Source organism: Camelus bactrianus, chromosome 25, assembly GCF_048773025.1.
Source record: "Camelus bactrianus isolate YW-2024 breed Bactrian camel chromosome 25, ASM4877302v1, whole genome shotgun sequence".
Classification (NCBI taxonomy): Eukaryota; Metazoa; Chordata; class Mammalia; order Artiodactyla; family Camelidae; genus Camelus; species Camelus bactrianus.
Genome location: NC_133563.1, coordinates 25,426,719 through 25,448,447, shown reverse-complemented (window position 1 = coordinate 25,448,447; position 21,729 = coordinate 25,426,719). Strand labels below are relative to the sequence as shown.

The 21,729-nt window shown below is 36.0% G+C and overlaps 1 protein-coding gene and 1 long non-coding RNA gene across 2 annotated transcripts in view; one reads left to right on the top strand and one right to left on the bottom strand.

The window, feature by feature from the left end:
• Nucleotides 1-300: 300 nt before the first annotated feature.
• LOC141575028 (uncharacterized) lies at nt 301-3,165 on the bottom strand. The gene is made up of 2 exons (XR_012502248.1): nt 2,992-3,165; nt 301-1,944 (listed from the first exon to the last, which is right to left on the bottom strand). It is a non-coding gene; the product is annotated as an uncharacterized LOC141575028 (long non-coding RNA).
• Nucleotides 3,166-3,198: 33 nt separating this feature from the next.
• Nucleotides 3,199-21,729, top strand: part of ATAD2 (ATPase family AAA domain containing 2) — a 58,634-nt gene continuing 40,103 nt past the window's right edge. The window contains exons 1-8 of the mRNA XM_010972610.3: nt 3,199-3,688; nt 12,417-12,565; nt 17,397-17,446; nt 18,794-18,959; nt 19,261-19,363; nt 19,613-19,700; nt 20,478-20,666; nt 21,284-21,401. Coding sequence (XP_010970912.2) covers nt 3,521-3,688; nt 12,417-12,565; nt 17,397-17,446; nt 18,794-18,959; nt 19,261-19,363; nt 19,613-19,700; nt 20,478-20,666; nt 21,284-21,401 — 1,031 coding nt within the window. The 5' untranslated portion in view covers nt 3,199-3,520. The remainder of the gene's footprint in view (nt 3,689-12,416; nt 12,566-17,396; nt 17,447-18,793; nt 18,960-19,260; nt 19,364-19,612; nt 19,701-20,477; nt 20,667-21,283; nt 21,402-21,729) is intronic.

Sequence of the window (21,729 nt, the reverse complement as noted above, 5' to 3'; positions counted from 1 at the left end):
AGATGCTTTTTCCAAATAAGATCACATTTACAGGTGCCAGAATTTAGGACTTCGATGTATCCTTTTGGGTCACATAAATCAACCCACTACATCAAATAAAGGCTAAAGCAAGTGTGGTAATTCTTAATATTGTTGGACAGAGAATAAAGGAACAGAGAAAACTGTTTGGCTCTGCCTCTTGATGTTCTAAAATTTCTATTTCTTTGCTTATTAAAAAAAATCTAAAAACTAAAATGATAGCTATAACTTCTGTAGAGGTCAATTTGGTAATATCTAACAAAAATCACAAATGCATATGACTTTGGGGTGGCAGTTCTCTTTATAAATGTTTATTGAGGTATAAAATGCATAAAGAAAAGTGAAAATATCATAAGAGTAGATTGTTAGTTTAAATATTGTTCTTTCCACTTTCATTTATATTGGGTAAACAATCATCCTAAAGCTTTTCTTTTTCTCTATTATTAAATAATACATATTTATTTATTGAAAAAAAAACAGAAAAGTTGAGAAAAGTACAACAAAACTACACAACAACATAATATTACCATCCACAAATTAACCATTAACATTTTGTTGTAGTTTCTTTGGGACTTTTTCCAATGCATGTATATACTTTTTTTAAAAAACAAAGATGGAACTGTTTGATACTTCCTTGTACTTTCTCAACAAGTTACAATGCATTGTGCACAACTTTTCATATAATTAAATTAACACAGAATTGCATCATAATTTTTAATGACTGTGTAACCCAGTATTGTCATCACTGGTGTCCATCTGATATCTGTAATAGTGTTGGTAACTGCTTAACTGTATAATGGTTTAAAGGGTTTTTCTCATGCTCTTGCTGGCCAGGGTTGGGCTGGAGAGGAGGGACGCTTGGATGATCTGCCCAAATTCTTCGTGGTGCTGTGTGCAGGGATTATGCTCAGTGCCCTGCTGTTGTCCCCAGTGCCCTTCTCTTGACCCCTTGTGGTTTCCTTGTATCCTGTTGTTTGAGCTGCAGTCTTCAGCCTGCAGCAGGAGATCCCAGGTCTAAGTCTGCTTAAAAGGTTAAAAGCATTTATCAACCTGACCTTAAACTGCACAGGTTTTTCTCTTTTCCACAGAGCCTCTTCCTATGCATCCTTTGTTCTAGGTACAAGAATATTAGAAGAGACCCAAAGCTGGAAGTGAACTTCATACACAGCAAAGGGAAGGGACTGCACATCTACAAAAACAAGAACAACTTTGCAACAATTTGTTACCCTGAATGTAGTCTCTATGGAAACTAGCCCTGCCCCTTGAACTCTTAAACTTTTACTATAAACCTCCCTGCCTTCTCTCCCCAGCAGGCTCACGGTCTCAAAGGTATTAACCCACTGTGACCCCCTTTGCTCGGCAAAGAAATAAGGTTGCCTTTTCTACTTCATCCAAAACTCTTTCTTTGAGTCTCAATTTGGTAAGCAGGGTACAGAGGCCATGTTTTGGCAGCAGTTGTATAGCATTCTTCTTAAGGTCCCACTGAGGGACATTCAAGTTGTTTTCAGCTTTTTGACATCATAAGTAATGCTGTGGTAAATATCATGGTGCATACATTTTTCAGAACTTCTAAAAGGCCAAATTTTAAGTGTTGAATAAACAATAACTTCTGTATCTTAAATGTGCATGGAAAGGGATTCCTGATATTCCATCCAAACTTGCTTTAGCCAGAGCCTTCTCCATCTAAAGCACAACTTCATCTTGCCATTAGCTCAAGAAAAAACCAAACAAACAAACAAACAAAAAATTGGAGTTATCCTTGACTCCTCTCTTTCTCTCATGACTTAATCCAATTAATTAGCAAATTCAGGTGGCTCTTTCTTCCATATATTCCCAGAATTTAACAATTTCTCCTTACCTCTACTGCTCTCATGCTGGTCTACGTCACCGTCATCTCTTGCCTGGATAATTGTGGTGGCCTCCTAACTAGGATTGCCAGTTAGCAAATAAAAATGTAGGACACCCAGTTAAAACTGAATCTCAGACTAACAACAAATATTTTCAGCATAAATATGTCCCCAATATTGCATTCTCCATGCAGCAGTCAGAGGGATTCTTTCAAAAAGTCAGAATAAGTCATTCCTCTGTTCAATATCCTGTGATGTCTTTTCATCCCACTTATAATAAAAAGGAAAAAACAAAAACAAAAAAAACCCTTAAAGCTGAGGCCTTGGAGGGTCTGCTCCAGGCAGCTTTGTTCCTCTTTGATGTCACTGGCCTGGTGTCCTCCCCTTCCCTCTGCCTGCATGTCTCTTCTCCCAGATATACCTAACCTCCTTTAGGTCTTTGCTTATACTTCGGGAGACATTCCCTAATGATTCTGTTTAAAGTTGCAGGTTTCCCTTCACCTTCCCTACTTTACATATCTCTGTAACACTAAACTACCTTTTAACAAACGTATTTATTTAATTATTTTTCTCCTTTTACAGAACTTAAGTTCATGAGGGCATTTTTGCTTTTTGTTCACAGTGCTTAGAATACTATCTGACACTTAATAGATGCTCAGTAAACATTTAACAAATGTCGAATTAAGGAAATGTAGTTATACAAATCAACAAGTAGCTTTCGTTTTTCTTTTACTAGGATTCCTCTCACATTCTGATCATTCAGCATGTTGTTATCTATTTCAAAGGAGTCAAGTAACTGCTTTAATTTTGGAGAAGCCATTTTCTGTATTTCTGTAATAGTAGCAAATATTTATATGTGCAGACACGGTTTTAGGTATAATAATATCTTAGAACCTTAGGTATTATAATTAATTTACAGGTTAGGAAATTAAGGCCCAGAAAGGTGAATCATTTGCTCAAGATCACATATGTGGGATCGACAGCACTTGGTACGTAACTGCGTCCTTAACTGCAATACTCTGCCAGCTAGCTTTTAGTTCCCTTTCCGTTAACTTGTTCTGGTTAAACTATCAGTAAAAAGTTTTTGAGAATCAAAGTCAACATCTGTCAAAAGCCAAGTGCTTACCCGCCTGCAGTCAAGGACTGGGCATTTTGCATTTGAATCCAGCGTGGCGGGAAGCGGAGGGCAGGTGTCGGAAGGGGCGGGGAGGAGCCCCAGGCCCCACCAGCCAATCAGAGCGGGCGGGAGCCTCCCTTCCCCCGCCGGCGTCCACGCGCCAAAATTCCAAAAGGGATCTCGCGCCACTACTCACCGTCTCCCTCCGCCGAGCTCAGCGAGCCGGAACTATCTAAGTAAAAGGAGTCAGTAGTCTCCCGTCGCTTTCCGCTCGGGCCCTCGACACTGTCCGTGCGGGCTCTCCTCAAATTCGGCCCTAAGACCTTCGCTGTATAGATGGGAGGAAAGTTTCCAGCCCGCTGTCTTAGGGTGGTGGCGTGGGCGGGACTGGCGGCGGAGGGATTCCAGACGCGCGCTCTGCGGCCGTCGGCGCGGAGCTTGTGGCGCCAGAATTCGGAGCGCGGAAGAGCCTGAGCGGCTGTTGCCTGGCCTCGGGTGCGTCTCCCGCCGCGGCCGCCGGGGCGAGGAGGCAGAGAAGATGGTGGTCCTTCGCAGCAGCCTGGAGCTGCACAGCCACCCCGCCGCCTCGGCCACGGACTCCCTGGACCTGTCCAACGAGTTCCTCAGCCTGGAGCAGATCGGCCGGAGGCGGCTCCGCTCGGCCGGCGCCGCTGAGCAGTCCGCCGTCACCGCGGCCGCCGCAGGCGTGAGTACCGGCCTGGGGCGGACCCCTCGGGCCGGGCCTGGGGGACTGTCCGCGGCCCGTTGCCCGAGTGGGGCCTCGGGGGATGGGCGGGCGGTCCGGGTGACAGTTGGCGCTGAGGAGGGGGCGGGTTGGCCGGAGTGTGGTGGAGGACAAGTAAAATGGAAGGCTTCTCGAGATCGGAGCCCGAAGTGGGGTGTGGGTCGGGTGCGAGATGGGGCTGACTGGAGGAGGGCTGAGCAGTGCGTTACTGCCTACTTTTACGCGAGAGGAAACCGAAGCCCTACGCAGACGAAGTGCAGTTGGAGGCCGAACCTTGGCTTGGGGGCTGCCCCATCCCCCATCTCACACCCTTCCCTAACCAGTCGCCCAGGCTCCCGCCCTAGGTTCGCAGCGATCGAGAGCCAGAGGCATTTACTGACCGCTTACTGTGTGCGTAATAAGTGTTTTAGGGGCCGCGGGGGATAGAAAGATTTTAACAGGTTCCCTGACCTTCATTTACGATCCAGAGAGGTTCGGTAATCAGCGCAGTGACTACTACCAGGTTGCGTAATGTGAAGGGATGGAGAGCAACGTTTCACGTACATCCTCTTCACTTGGGCATCATAACGGCTCCATGGGAATGGAGAGTTATGATATTTATCTTACAGATGAAAAGCGGACTCAAGAAGGTAATCAGTAAGTGGTGGATCTAAAATTAAATTGAAACTTGGATTCTCTGCCTCCACCACCTTTCCCTTCCTTTTACGTCATGCTTCAGTTATGAAGAAGGTCTGTAGGTTTCCAAGCTGGTGGAGCAGTATAGTCTTCTTAAAAGAAGTGCTTCTCCTTCTGGGTCTGAAGTACCGTTAGGATGTTTGGCGGACTTAACGCCGAGGGAGAGTCCCTCCACCTCCCCACCCCAGCTGCTAAAAGAGAGGTGGAGGAGACAGCGTTAACAAAAGGCTGGAGAAATTGAGGAAGCAACGCTAGTGAAAGTTAAGGCAGCAGGAAGGAGCCTAGTTCTGTTGTAGGCGTGGGGGTGGGAAAATAAGACCAGAGAGAGGTTTAGGAACTGGAAGGTCACAGTGAGAGGCCAAGGAGAGGTATGTGTGGTGGGAGAGAGTGACAAAATGTAGATAGGGGAGTGGTCACTATATGAAATGAGTTGTCAGTGCTAAGGGGAATGAGAGAGCCTAGTCTCTGAAATTGTGATTCAGAATTGTAAAACAAATAATTTCCTGCCTTTCAGGATCTGTTTCTCAATCATAGGCAGAAGTTGTTAGAGCTCTGGGGAGGCTGGACACTTCTCCAGTGAACTCAGTCCCTTGAATTATTAACCTATGTTCAGAAAAGCTAATTATTTCAGTAAATATTGTTTATTATCTTCAGAATAATGTTAGATCCTGTGACTGTAATGTTGTATTGAATACTGGTTAAGTACCATAAAGAACTGTTAGCTTTGAACCTTAGGGTTCCAATAATATGCAGTTTTCTATACTTGTTGAAAGGGGTGATAACCCACCATGTGGGTAGTGAGGACTAAATGTCATCATGCATGTAAGGAGATTACCTGATCACTTGGCTTATGATTAGGACTCAGTCATTGTCAGCTATTAAGACCACAGTCAATTTTAATGGCCACTCCATTTTTTCCGTTCCTCAGGTTAAAAATGTTACAGTCACTCATGACTCCTCTCATTTCATATTAGCAAATTCTGTTGGCTTTGCTTTCAAAGCCATTATCTCTTGCCTGGATTATGAAAATAGATTCTTGACTGGCCTCCCTATTTCCCACCCTCTAATGCCCTCCTCCCCCAGAAATCAGTTCTCAGTATAGCTTAAAGAGTGATCTTTTAAAGTCGAAACAGTTGGTGACTCCTCTGCTCAAAAATCCCTAAGAGTAAAATTTAAAATTTGAGGAGCAGTCCTACATTTCCTTGCCCCCTTCCCTCATGACGACATCCTCTTCCATTCTCCCTTTTGCAAAACCCAGTCTACTTTAGCCACTCTGGCCTAGCTGCTCCTTGAATCCCAAGACGTTTGCACTTACTCTACCTTCTGTTGGGAACACTCTCCCTAAATATCTGCATGAGCCATTCCTTTACCTTTTACCTTTTTTTAAATTAAAAAAAAAAAAAAAAAACCTCAGAACTCATAGTGCTTAATGTGTTCCAAGAATTTTACAAATACTAACTCAACCCTGATAACCTTATAAGATATATGATTATCTTTGCAGGTGAGAGGACTGAGCCACAGAGACTTAAAGCTTGCTCAAATTCACCTTTATAATAATTGATAGAGCTGTGAGTCCTACCTGGGAGAACCTAGGAATCAGTCTCTTTCAAGTCTTTCCTAAAGTTCTACCTTTTTGATGATGCCTACCCTAACCACCCTATTTAAAATTACAGACCACTCATTGACAGGCCCCTTTACTCTGTTTTTTGTTCCCCAGCACTTACCTCCTTCTCAATATTCTGTAATTTCCTACTTTTTAAATGTTTTTTTTTATCTCTCCCCAAATCAGATTGTAACTCTATAGAGATTTGGATTTTGACCTTTTGTTTAGCTGTGAATTCTTGGCACCTCGAAGAGAACCTAGAGTATAGTAAGTGCGTAATGAATATTTTGTTGATTGTCTTGCCACATCAGTGGTATGTGGTGGTTGAGCAGGTGGCACTTAGCTCATTGTTGTATGGTGAAAAGGCTTTTTTCCAGGCTGGGATGTCCAGTGGGAATTACACCTTTTTGAGACATGGTACTCCTCTCTTCTATGTCTCCTCTGTAGAGGATTTTGACATGTGGCATTAAATGTTGATCCCTAGAGTTGAGTAACATGGCTTCCCTGCATTTGAGAGTACTTGTTTTGCAGTAATAATAAATAGTCTATTTTTGTTGGTTTGTATTAGGCTGGCCTTTGATTTTAGGCTTAGAATTTGCAACTTTTAGAACAAGGATCTGATAAGCTGGTGTTTAGAAGGGATTATAGTCAACAAATCAGGAGTTTGGAAGACCAGTTAAAAGATGTTAATACTAATAGCGACCATTTGTATAACACTTGTTAGGTGCCAGGCAAGGTACCTAATATTCACACATGCACTTTCTCCATAAAGTAACTATTACTATTATCATCCTTATTACAGATATGGAAACTAAAGTCTCTACCTTAAGTAACTTGAACAGTATTATACAGCTCCAAGTGACATGCCAAGAATCAATCCTAGGCAGTCTATCTTTAAGAGTTTGAGTTCTTACTGAGAACACTATTATCGCAATAGACCAAAGCAGAAAAAACTAGAGCGTAAGTTAAGGTGGTACTAAGAGGGACCGAGAAAAAGTCCAAAAGTACTGCAAGGGGTCTGAGAGTTGTTCAGATACAGGGAGGGAAGGCAGTGTTTCCTGCTAAAGAGGTAAGCTGTATACCATTGGGAATATGATGCCAGAGTTTGGTGAGAAGTTAGGACTATTTTTCTTTGGGAATCACCTATATAGACTTGATAGTTGAATTCTTGAAGGTGAATGAAAACAGGAAAACACAAAAATATTTAAGATCTGGAGAATTGGCTTTATTTTAAGGGGGAGAAGAGGATGAATTAGGTTTAAAAAGAGTATCATGTAAACAAAAGATCAAAGCAAAGAAAGGAGTGACCAACTTCATCGCAGTCAGTGAGGTAGAATTGGCGATTGGACTTAACTATTAGGAGATAGTTTTAGATCCACTGAAAGAGCTATAGAGTTAGAAACCAAATTACTGGAACTTGTGGTAGTTAATTGACCACACCAGTGCTTAAAGCTGAAGCTAAGGAGAGATATCACAGCCATTCTGTGTATAACATGTATACCATTGTGCATTAGAGTATACTGCTGTTCAAGCTTTCAAGAAGCCCTAAGTCTGGATGAATATATTTTATGTCAATATTATAACTATGGTTTTAAAAATCCTATTTAACCTCATTTGTTGAATTGATACTTGAATTGACTCAACCAGCTGACTCCCATTTATATTTTTTTGTTATGAATTTAAAGCTTGCCTGCTCTTTTGTGGAAAATTAACAGCGTTTCTATTATGCAGTTGTGTCTGCTTTGGGGAAGACCTTTTGTTACTGTTGCATGCTCCCTATACTAACTTACTGATTCTGCAAGATTATAACAGACTTTAAATTTAATGAAATGAATTTTTTCCTTTTTTAAAACCCTCACTTTTAAAGAACTATCAGTGCTCTCAATATTGAAGTATATTTTAGCCAAAGGATAAATGAGGACACTATATCTCTAGGTTTAGTTTTCAGATTAAGTATGTTTTCTTTGTTTTTCACCTGCTAGGAAAATGTTTTCTAGTAATACATGTTGCAAAAATATGAAAAATTGATAGTAGTGAAAGTCTCCATTTCAGTCATCCAGTGTTAATTACTGTTAATTGTTGGTGTTTAACTTACCTCTTGAGAATTATTTTGATTAGCTATGTTAAGATGGGACTTTTTTAATAGCTGCTGGTTCCTGCAGGAAATCAGATGTACACAAGATAGTTCATCTAGAGGTATTTATAATACATACAAAAAATGGCAGATAACCTAAATGTAATGTATTAAGCAGTTTGTTAAATAGATTCATGTAATGGCTGGAATACTGCTCATTTATTTTAAAAGATATTTGGAATAATATTTCATGACATGGGGAAATGGTTGTATTACTGGTAAAAAATTACAGAGCATAAATAGCATTATCCCAGTTTTAAAATTGTGTGAATATGTTTGCATAAGAATGGTTTATGCACCAAAATGTTAATAGTGGTTATCTGTGGGTAGCTGGAATTAAGGGTGACAGTTTCATCTCTGCATTTCTTCATTATGTGATTATAATGTACACATATTGGTTTAATTTTTGTTGCTTTTATATGAAACATTTTTGGAAGTTATTGATACTTTTAAATTCCCAAGTGTGTACTTCTATATAGGTGATTCCCCAAAAACCTGTTTTTTGTTTTTTTCTCCATGCTTTAAGAAGAGCCTTTTTAAAAACTTTTTTTTAATTAATTTTTTTTAATTGATGTATAGTCAGTTTACAATATTGTGTTAATTTCTGGTGTACAGCATAGTGATTCAGTTATACATATGTATATTCCTTTTCATATTTTTCATTATAGGCCATTCCATGGTATTGAATACAGTTCCCTATACTGTACAGTAGGACCTTATTTTTATAAGGAGAGCTTTTCTTGATGCCTAGTGCTTATTTAGGGAGAATGAACTAAGCCACTCACTATGCAAATCAAAGATATACTTATACCACTTATAAGATTAAATCTTCCAAGTTTCTCAGAGAATCTTTTTTTCCCCAGTATTTAGCACCCCCCTCTTTTCTTTTTTCCTATGGAAACAAACCTTTTTTAATTATTCCCAGGAATGTGGTGACATTTGCTTTTTTTTTAATTGTAATAAAATATAGATAACAAAGTTTATCATTTTAACCATTTTAAGTGTACAGTTTTATAACGTTAAGTACATTCACACTCTTCTATAGCTATCACCACCCTCCATCTCCAGAAATTTTCATCTTCCTAAACTGAAACTCTGTACCTATTAAACACTAACTCCCCATTTTCCCTCCATTCAACCCCTGGCAACCATCATTCTACTTCCTATATCTCTTTGAATTTGACTATTCTTGAAGCCTCATAAGAAGAAACAATTTTTGTTCTCATGTGACAGACTTACTTCACTTAGCATAATATATTCAAGGTTCATCCATGTTACTTCAATGTGTTAAAATTTCCTTTATTTTTAAGACTGGATAGTATTCTGTTGTATGTACTATGTATATGTGTGTGTGTGTATATGTGTGCATTTTATACATTCATTTGTTGATGAACAGTAAGATCGCTTCCACGTTTTGGCTGTTGTGAATAATGCTTCTGTGAATATGGGCATTCAGATATCTGTTAAGTCCCTGCTTTCACTTCTTTTGAGTATATCCCCAAAAGTAGCATTGCTGGATCCTACAGTAATTCTGTCTTTATTTTTTGAGGAATTGCCATATCATTTTCCACAGTGGCTGTACCATTTTACACACAAGGGTTCCAGTTTCTCCACATCCTTGCCATCACTTATTCTCTCTCTCTCTTTTTTTTTTTTTTTTTTTTGATAGTGGCCATCCTAATGAGTGTGAAGTGGTATCTCATTGTAGGTTTGGTTTGTATTTCCTTATGACTAGTTATGTTAAACTTCTTTTCACATATGTATTGGCCATTTGTGTGTATTCGTTGGAGAAATTTCTACTCAAAATTCTTTGCCCATTTAAAAATTTTTGTTGTTGTTGTTGTTAGAACATAGGAGTTCTTTGTATATCATAGATAGCAATTTTTGGTCACAAATATGGTTTGCAAACATGTTCTCCTATTCCCGGGTTTCTATTTCACTCTGTTGATAACGTCCTTTTGCGTAAAAGTTTAAATTTTGATGAAGTCCAGCTTACCTATTTTTCCTTTTGATATCTGTGCTTTTGGTGTCATATCTAAGAAATCATTGCCAAATCCAATGTCATGAAGGTTTTCCCCTGTTTTCTTCTGAGTTTCTAAAAATTTTTTTAGCTCTGTAATCTTTTACATTTTTAAGCTGCCATCTAAGCTCCCTCTGCCCCCATCGGTTTAAATAGTTACAAAGAAAATCATTTCTGTCATCTTTTAATGTTGACTTTTTTTTAAGTATTACATCAGACTTTAAATATCCACTGGAGTCTAGAAACCATACTTATTTGATACATGTCTTGAAACAAACAAAAAAATACATGAACAAGCTCTTTTAGCAGTCAGAAATTTTACCTTATTTCTATTTTTCCCTCTTTTAATTTGTATTTCCAGTTCACTTAACATAGCATTTTATCTTGATATGTTTTTATGCTGAAAAGTCATTTAATTATCCTTTCATACTTGTAAAACAAAATTTGAAATTTTTCCGCTTTTCTGTGATGACAACGCTCCAAGAAATCAAAATTTTCCATATTGAATTACAATTATTAATATTCAATTGAGCAAAACAAAAAAAACCTACTTTGATTTAAAATGATTAAACATAGGAAGTAATACTTTGTTAGAATTTCCTGTGGTTGAAGACCCCCATCCACACCAGTTAGTTTATGTATCTGTGGATGAATCTTACTTATTGCTGAAGACAGTGTTTTGGCATCCATTTCATTGTTTTAATAAATGTAAGCACTGAGAAACATTGTTCACATAAATAAGTAGATAGTAATGAAAGGAGTTTTGTTGCAGTGCACTCAGTTTTTCTGGCTTATATTTGGAAAATCACTTGACAAACATTTTTAATGGTCTCTTAGCTTGATTAGGTCTCCTTTCAATTTTGTTGAAAGCAAAGAATTGGAAACCACCTAACAAAGGAAAGGATTTGTTGCCTAGCTTAGCCATTCAATTTCTTAACACCTACACTAATGTTTTTCTTTGTTTGGCTTTACGAAGGTTTCTCATGACTTGAAGCAGTCCACAATAGTAAGATTCAGAATGAGTGAGAGGCTCTACTTTCTTTTCTAAAATGGGAGGTAAATGAAAGAGGATGCCTTGTATTAAGGTGCTTTCTCAGACAGATCAGTTTTAAGAAAAAGTACATATGGAAGTTGAGAAACTGAAAATAGATCCCCTTACAGTTTTCCTTGGAAAGTCTTAAGTTACACTACACCCATCTAAGATGTAGATATTCATTTTAAAAAGAATACACCTACCTAAATGTGTAGTACACTGATAAAAGTGGGAACAAATCATACATATCACTTAATATCTTATGAAGTACCTGTCTAATTCTTACACGGATCCTCGTTGTATAAATATCCTTACTTGTGGATTAATCAAATATTGTGCATGAAACAAAATTAAACAACACAATGTCCTAATAAAACTAAATGAATGACCAGATAAAGCCAGCCTAAGGGGCATAGGGGCGCACTAATATTTCATTTAAAAAAAAACAAAACAAGAACACTGCTTGCTTTTCTGAAACTGTCCATTTTTAGAGTAGTAAGGCATAGGATTATAGACTTTTCAGGCACTTGTGCTTTCTTTTTTAATGTAAAAGTATGCTCTATATGATTTCAGAGAGGCATATATGAAATTTTGAATACTTTATGACAGAACTTCTGTAGCTCATAAAAGCAACCCACTAACTTAGAGAGCCTCTAGTCTATTGAGCAAAAATAAAGTTAAATGGAGCTCTATGGTTTTTACAACAGATCAACATACCTAAACAGTTCTTAAATTCAGTTGTTGCATTATCTTGGAGAAACTGAGATAGTAGTAACTCATTTTTGTCATCCAAGCCAAAAATTACAGTTCTGATTGTTCACTCATTTTAAGGTTGCTGCCAGTGGTTGCATGACAGACAACGGTGTATCTGTGTATCTGTCTAATTTCTGTAGCTGTAAAATAAAAGAGTACTTAACTGTTATGAACTACTACAACTTTTTATCAGTGATCCAAAATTTCACTCTCCAGACTACTTTTACGAAATTGAACTATAAACCATCAATAAATCTTATACTAGCCACTTCCTAGACTTCGCTGATAATTGTTTATCATAAAATGATCATTCTAGATATTAACTATTATAGTTTCCTGAGGAGATTCAAAATGGTGTTGCACCAAAAGCAGTTGTTACAAACTTGTAATAACAGAGAAATCTTAGGAGGAGTTTAACTTGGGGATTTGACTGAAGAAAAATTTAATGGCTTTCTTAATTTTTTTTTAAAGGATGGGTCTTCAGTAAAGGAAGTTGAAACCTACCACCGGACACGTGCTTTAAGATCTTTGAGAAAAAATGCACAGAATTCTTCAGATTCTAGTTTCGACAAGAATATGGAAATAACAGAGAAACATGCTAATGGCAGGCATTTTACAAGGTAATACAGGATGGTTGAATGCTTATTCAGAATCATTTAAAGTAGTAATTTAGGATTTACATTTAATTTTTAAGTATATTCTTAACCAGTTATAAAGAGTACAGGTTGTAAAATGTAATTTATTTGAAATGAAATTGTAACAAATGAGTATTAATTTAATTAAAAATGTAATATGTATATAATCAGGTTTGTTTTTATTTTCTTGTTCAAAGATGATTCTGTGATATGTGTGAGGGCAGCTAACAAGATTGGTTGATACAGGATCAGTTCTAAGTACTTGAGTAATATAGAGACTTTGTGACTGTAACTTGCTTATGATATGTGGTATTGCTTCATAGTCTGTAAAAAGCCTTTCTAACTACTACTATTCAAAATAGTTATATATCTAATTGCTTGCTATCATCAGTTCTAAGTAATTTATGAATATCTGTGTTGGTATACTTCTAAAACTAGTCTTCACATAGGTGGAACATGATTTTTTTTTTTTTTTTTTACTTCTTTAATGGAACTAGATGCTTTATACATATTTAAATTTCTTTTCTCAAGAACCCAGAGATAGGTGGTATGAATCCCATTTTAATACTCAAGGAGTTAGTTTCAATGAATTAGTTGGTTATGTCGTTTGTGGGACTTGAGTTTGTTTGATCCAGGGTAAATTTAACTCCAGCTTTAATTACCTCAAAACATTCACTTTTTTCCCCATTTTGATGAGCTTAACATAAAGAGAGGGGAGTGCCAATTAGAATAAAATTTGTTTGATGAGATAATTGTTTTTACATTAATTCTTCTCATAAAGAATTTACTCATAATGGCTTAGAAAACTAGAATCCTCCTACTCAAATAAAATTTTGATTCTTATTTTGTGTAGCATATTTTCCAAATAAGTGAGGTGGTGCCCTTTTAAGTTTACTTTTTGGTCACTTTTTTAAAAAATTACTGAATTGGTCTCATTTATATTTAAACCTGCATTTTACTTCAGCCACTATTTATGGCATGCCTACTGCTGTATTTCATGGAATCCAAGGTAGCAACAATTGAAACACACAACATTATTTTATGAGACAGTGAAAAAGAAAAATAAACACTAAGTCAATTGTAAGATATCCCAATTTGAAAGATGTTAAAATAGGGGAGAATGTACAATTTTTAGAGTTGATGAAATATGATTTAAGCTACCCCATTATTTCTGAAAATTGAACTCTTCTTGTGTGGGGTGTGTGGGGTCCATGAGTTCTCTGAGAATGAAAAAATGTGTTTCATGATCTGAAGGAAAATAAACATTCTGAATGATCTAAATTGCTACTTTATAAAAAACTAGTCATAAAATTTCAGTTATGTTTACAGTTGGCACCAAGTAGTAGTACTTTAGTTATCTCAGGTTCATTAGATAAGATCTAGTCTAACCTTAACACATAACGATGCATCTGCTTCTAAGAGAAAGCTTGGTGGTGTGATGTCATGGCATGCTGTTCAAATGAAGGTTTGGAGCACTTCATATAAAAAGAAGTGGATGAATTGTCATCATGATACATAACAAAAATGATATATATCATGCCAAATTCAAGGGAAGCTGATAGCAATCTGAACCACATTCACACAGCAAATGGCTATTTTGTTTCAGCAAAACCTGCAATGTATTCTGTTAATACTTTTGTTGGTGGTTGGTTTTATGGTTTTATTTGTATAAAACTTAAATGAATTTATATCTAGTGTGGCTTGTACATAGTCATAAAAAAATTAATGTTGAAAGTCCTCAAAGTCTGTCTTTAGAAGGCTCTGTATGTTATTCATGTTTGTAAAACATTGACTAGACTTTATGCTCAAAAGATAGTAAAGAGCTGTATTAAAGTAAGTGCTTTTTAAATCCTGATTTAAGGATGAGTGACTTGGTAAATTAGATTCCTTCTAAAATATATTGATTTCCTGTCTTTTTATTAATTATTTAAAAATCATGACTTACTGAAATCTAATTCACATACCATAAAATTCACGATTTTAAAGTGTGTAATTCAGTGGTTTTAGAATATTCACAATATTGTGCAATCATCCCTGCTATCTAATTTCAGAACATTTTCATCACCCCAACAAGAAACCCCACGCCTGTTATTCCCCCACCCCTGGCCCCTTGGGAACCATGATCTACTTTCTATCTCTGTGGATTTGCCTATTCTGGACATTTCATATAGGTGGAATCATACACTATATGGCCTTTTGTGTCTGGCTTCTTTTACTTGGTATAATGTTTTGAAGGTTTATCTATAGTGTAGTATTTATCAACACTTCATTCTTTTTATTGCCAAATAAGATTCCATTATGTGAATATATCACATTTTGTTTATTGACTCATTTGAATTGTTTACGCTTTTGGGTTGATATGAATAATGCTGTGAACAGTGGTGTACAGATTTTTGTGTGGACATAAGCTTTAGATTCTTCTGGGTAGAAATGAATTTCTGGGCTAAATGATAACTCTGTTTTAATGTTGAGGAACTGCCAAACTTGTCCAAAGCCACTATACCATTTTACATTCCCACCAGCAGTGTATGAGGGTTCCAGTTTCTCTATATAGCTTCACCAACACTTGTCGTAGTCTGTCTTCAGTTTTAGCCATTTTAGTGGGTATGAAGTATCTCATTGTGGTTCTTATTTGCATTTCTTTGATAGCTAATAATGTTAAATATCTTTTTATGTACTTATTGGTCAGCCATTTGTATTTCTTCTATGGAGAAGAATTCCTATCTTTAAAAAAAACTCCCTGTATCCCCATTATCACAAAGACTATAATTTTATAAAGTGACAGCATCAGGACCTGTTTGTATAAGACTTACATAAAGTGGCCTGTCATATTTTTAAATTCTGCTTTATGTAGTTTTTCTTATCAGGCTGACCTTTTTTGCTTTTGCCAGTTTGCCTGACTATAGTCATCTCTTTGCTTGCTTCCTTTCTGTGTTTTTTCACTCCACCACCTCCCCCTTGTTTTCAATCTGTTTGGAGCTCAAAGACCAGGGGACCAAGACTGGTAGAATAATATAGAAAGATTTGAGTAACTATGCCTTGAGGGCAGGATATGTATTTCTTTGGCCCTAGAATTCTTAAGTAGGGTCTAGTAATCATGGTTTTCAGGGGGCACATGAAACTTCTGAAATAAAGTTTAAACTTGTATGTGTATGTGCAGTTTTCTCGGGAGAAAAGATTTGCAGGAGTTGACAAAAGTCCAGACACCTGTTTTTGTAAATAGTTTCATTGGAACATAGCCGTGCCCATTCATTCTGTCTATGGCTGTTTTCCCGCTTCAATGTTAGAGTTGTAGGAGTAGTTATGACAGACTATATGGCTAACAAGCCTAAATTTTTTATTATCTAGCTGTTTAAGAAAAGGTTTAACAAACCCTGCAAAGGGAAAAGTGCTTCCCCTGCAGGCAAAAAAAAAGGAGGGGGAACACTGCTTTAATCTTTGTGTTTTTAGCATCTAATAGGGGGCCTAGTTAATAAAAGTATAGACCTGCATGGTATGGGAGGAGGGGCTTCTCTGTGAGAAATGTCTGTGAGCCTGGGAACAAACTAGGCCTTGACCTGTAGATAGATTACTGAAAGGTTTTTTATTTTCTTCTTGGTTCTTACCTGTGTTCCAAAAGAGGTAGGGAACTAATGATGACTTACATTGTTATGAGGATGAGTTGACTTCTGGATAAGATGATTTTGTTTTATTTTAGGGTGTCACATTTGAAATTCCATGGGTACAGCCAGCCCACTTGCAAATATCTTGATACATAGGTTGATTAATAGATAGAGCCTATCCAAGTATGGAAAATTGAGTTCCTAAAAATAAGTTAATGAGACATATTGCTTTGCTTGCTCAGTGGATTTTGGGGAAAGGATGAGAGAAGGTTAGTTTTTTTAAGTGTTGGAAGATGTTCTTTCCAATTCAGCAGATTCTGTATGTCAGTTTGTAGGTGGGATATCTGATTCACAAATGTGACTGTTGCTACATGTGAATAATAATACATGTCATGTAAAGACTGTAGCCAGCAAACGTTCCTAGAAGGAAATTAACATATCACTAAATTCTTTGAGATGTTCATAGTTCTGTGTATAGTTATAAACTCCTCAAGGATATGGGGCCACTATACCCCTGTGGTATAAAACACATTGTCTCGTTTTTACTCAGTGCTTACTAGTTCAATTGTACCTAAATACTTGGGTTAAGGATTTCATTTCTTATTTTAAGTAAGATACTTTGATTTGATTAATTCTGTTTAGCTAAGAGTTAATGCATATGGTTAGCCCTCTGTATCTGTGGGTTTTGTATCCACAGATTCAACCAACCATGGATCAAAAATACCCCACCAAAAAAAATTCCAGAAAGTTCCAAAAAGCAAAACTTGAATTTACCACTAGCTGACAACTATTTATATAGCATTTACATTGCATTAGGTATTAAAAGTAACCTAGAGAGAATTTATAAGTATACCAAGGATGGGCATAGGTTATATGCAAATAAGACACCCTTTTATATGAGACTTGAGCACCTTCAGATTTTGGTATTCATGGAGTGGGGGTTCCAGGGATTCTGGAACCAGTCTCCTACTGATACTGAGGGATGACCATATATCGTTAAATTTCACAGCAGAGTTCTCAGCCTTTGTTTAGCCATCATTTATATAAGCATAGATATTCTCAAGCTAATTTTTTTCCTTTTAGGTTTTTTGGTATCTATAGGTATTTACCCTCCAAGCTCATTTAGCTTTTGTCCTAGTTTGTAGTGCTATGAGATATAGGATTTAAAATTATGTCAACTATTTTGAATTATTTAATGTATTTTTTTCATATAGGCAGTTGGCCAGACAGCAGGCTGATAAAAAAAAAGACGAGTGCAAAGAAGGTAAGTAATGTTAAGGCATTTAAACATGTAATTAATTTTTTTTACAGGTATATTGAGGTACATGTAATAAACTCTCCATATTTAAAGTGTATAGTTTGTTTGGTTTTGACATAAGTGTGTGCCGTGAAACCACAATAAGATAATGAAGATAACTGTCACCTCTCAGATTTCCTCAGGCCCCTTTATAATCCCTCCTGGCTCCCCTGGCTCCTCTCCATACTCTCCATGCCCCAAGATTCCTGAGCAGCCATCAGCAATCTACTTTTTGTCACTATAGATTAGTTTGTATTTTCTAGAATTTTGTATCAGTGGAATTACATAGTTTGCATTCTTTTTTGTCTGAGTTCTTTTACTCTACATAATTACTTTGAGTATTATCCACGTTGTTGGTTTTTATTGCTGAGTAGTAGTCCGTTATATGGATATAGGACAATTCATCTTTTTCTTCCCTCAGTCTTATTGTGATATAATTAACATGTAATATTGTGTTAATTTAAGGGGTACAACAAATGTTGATTTGATACTTATATATATGTATATATTGCAGAATGATTACTACCATAGCTTTAGCTAACACCTGCATCCTGTCACATAATTACCATTTCTTTTTTGTGCTGAGAACATTTAAGAAATCGCTTTCTTAGCAACTTTCAAGTATACAATACAGTATTATCAACTATAATTGTTACGCTGCATATTAGAGCTTTATGACTTGCTTATCATATGGCTGGAAATTTGTACTTTTTGACCAACAATCTGCCCTTTTCTCTCACCCCACCACCCAGTCTTTTGTAACCATCATTCTAGTCTCAGAATGAGTTCAATTTTGCTAGATTCCACATATAGGTAATATCGTTCAGTATTTGTCTTTCTCTGACTTGTATTTCACTTAGCATAATGCCCTCAATTTCCAGTCATCATATTGGAAATGGTAGGATGTCCTTTCTTATGGCTGAATAATATTCTATTGTGTGTATATTCCACGTTGTCTTTACCCATCATCTATTGACAGATCCTTAGGTTGTTTCCCACAATTTGTTTATTCATCTTTTGATGGACTTTTGGGTTGTTTCCATTTTGAGGCTGTCACCAACTACTTTGAACATTTGTGCGCAAGTCTTTGTATTATATATATCTTTCCTTTTCTCTTGAGAATGATATGGCTGGATTGTATGGTAGGTATATGTTGTAACTTTTTTTCCTCCCTAATATTTTTAAGGATTAAGTTTAAGATACTATAATTTTGTTATATGAAAGTGTAGCTGTTCAGTTGTTCATTTTAGAATACATTTATAAGTTCTGTTATTTCAAATCTTTCCATTTGCTTTTATATATACATCTATGAAGACAAAGTGATTCCAGTTACTCGGTCATTGAGGACTAGAAACATTGTTCAAAATACAGAACACTTGCATGAAGAGAATGGTGATGTTGAAGTTCGCCGAAGTTGTAGGATTAGAAGTCGTTATGGTAGTGTGAACCAGTCTGTGCTATTTGACAAACTTATAACAAAGTAAGTAAAAATTATTTAGATCAAGATGACTGACCTGGCAAAATTTTGTTGGGGACTAGATTTTGACTAGCATAAATATCTAACGCATTCAGCTTATGTAAATTGTAAAGGAGAGTTATCATTATGAGTATTTAAATTCTTGAAAAGAATATTTTAAAATATTTTTATAAAAGTGAAAGTACTTTTTGTAGCGATATTTAAAATCCCAGCACTCGAAGAATGCAGTGGAAGAAAAATTAAGTTTTTTAAAATGTACTACTCTTTTACAATTTTAGCTTATATTCATATCAATTTTTTTAAGCACTGCTGAAGCTGTACTTCAAAAAATGGATGATATGAAGAAAATGCGTAGACAACGAATGAGAGAACTTGAAGACTTGGGAGTGTTTAATCAAACAAAAGAAGTAAATATATTCTTCCATTAAGGGGATAATTTAATAATCTCCAGTTTACCCTTTTTTCTATAGTACCTATCCATTTTTTGGTTAAATTATTTATCATTTTCTTCAGCATTTGTTTGATCAGTCACTAGTTATTGCTGGAGTTGTAAGAGTTTATAGCTGAAACTATATTTTAAGCAAGATTGGAAGATTCGACTGGATTTTTTTAAAAAATATACTAAATGTTAATGGATTTTACTTAAACATTTTTAGGGGAATCTTAACATGTACACAAGAGGAAAACAAAAAGGTATTCAAAGAACTGATGAAGAGACAACTGACAATCAAGAAGGCAGTGTGGGTTAGTCTTTTCTTTTGTTCTGTGTTCTGGGTTTGAATTTCAGTACTTTTTATTTAGTAGATTGTAGCCTTTTTATTTAGAAGCTGTGACATTTATAGTAATTGGATAAATCAAAGGGTTGGTTATAGTTTAAGAGAAAAATGGGGCAGGTGAGATAAAAGGATAATATGTTTTGTTGGGAAAGTATTTGAAATCAACAGTTCTAAAGCAAATGAAACTGGTTTGCTTGTTTAATACACCTACAGACAACATATCTCTATTTTAGTTAAAAGGTGATTAAAGTTAAGTTTTATTATTCTGTTTAGGAATTACTGCTGTGATTTATTATATTATCATAAGTAGATTATTTGAGTTATGCTGTATGTAACTCAGTGACAGCCAGAGGGCTGGATGGAATGTCAAACTTAAGTTTAAAAGGCAAAAACTAAGTGAGGAGATACTTGGATTTCTCAACATATTACATTAATGTGGAAGCTTAAGTATATAGTCCACTATATTCATGAAGTTAGCAGAAATACCATAAACTTTAGTTTGGTACTTACTGACAGAAGCCTTTTAAAAACTTTCTTTTTTCTTTCTTCTTGTCATTTTTAATTATACAGTTTTTTACTTCATTTTTAAACATCTTCATTTAATATTGCAAAAGAATTACAGATTCTTTCTGTGAACAATCTAGAAGTAAATACATTTTAAAAGGAGGATCTCTTTCTATCCCCCATGTTAAAAATTATTAACATTTTGGGGAGTATCCTGAAAGTAAATCTTTCTTAATGGTAGAATCATCTGAAGAGGGTGAAGACCAAGAAGATGAAGATGATGGTGAAGATGAAGATGATGATGATGATGAAGATGATGACGATGAAGATGATGACGATGAAGATGAAGAGGACGGAGAAGAAGATAATCAGAAACGATATTATCTTAGACAGAGAAAAGCTACTGTTTACTACCAGGCTCCATTGGAAAGTAAGTGCTATATATTTTTTTCCCAGGGGAAGATGTAATTATATTACCTTTATCTTTATTGCCCTTCCTCTGTTATCCTTATTTTTCATGTTTTCATTGTGCAGAGTACTCATGGCTATTGTCTTTCTTAACTTATCTAAAGTGTGCAGGAAGTTATTTCTTCTAAAGAAAGTTAAATGTTAACCTTGACCAAAGCAAATAATTGGACTGTTTTTGAAATTTCATGTCTGTCTTTAGATTTCACACAGCTTTGTACTTTATTTTGTAAAATTTGTATAAATAGGACTGCTTTTGATTGCTTGAGTAAAGTCATACCTTAATACTTATGATCATGTATATGCAAGGCTGATAATCAGCTGTTATGCATCAATACAATCATAATGGTTGTTTATGGCCAGTGTATGTTTTGGTTGGTTGGTGTCTGTGCTATACATATATATTTAACAGCAACCCTGCAGACATAAATGATTTAAAACATGAACAGTAAAATATTCTGTAGTGGATATGTACTAGTATTTTCATGGAAGACAGCACCTTTGTAAGTATTTAGATGAAGAGCAGAATTATCTCTATATATATTTATATGTCATATACATGTAATTTTTTTTTTCTTTAAGAACCTCGTCATCAGAGAAAGCCCAACATATTTTATAGTGGTCCGGCTTCTCCAGCAAGACCAAGATATCGGTTATCTTCTACGGGACCAAGAAGTCCTTACTGTAAACGAATGAACAGGTTTGGTCCTGAAAGAGTGATTGATTTGTGACAACTTAATTGTGGCTATGTTAGGGTAGGATTCTAGAGTTTTAGGATTGGGTGTATAAGGATAGAATTCTAGAATTGCATATATTTGGGAGAGTTAGTGCTATGCCTTTAATCCCCACTACCACTGACAAGCTTTTGTTTTCGCTAATAGGAATTATTAGTAACTACCACGGTAAGGTAGTTTATTCCATTGTTCCACACTTTATTAATAGAGAGCTACCTTTGTTTCATTGTTGACTGTATTCCTGTCTTGGTGTTAAGCATTTTACGTACACTGTTTCATTTAATCTTCACATTA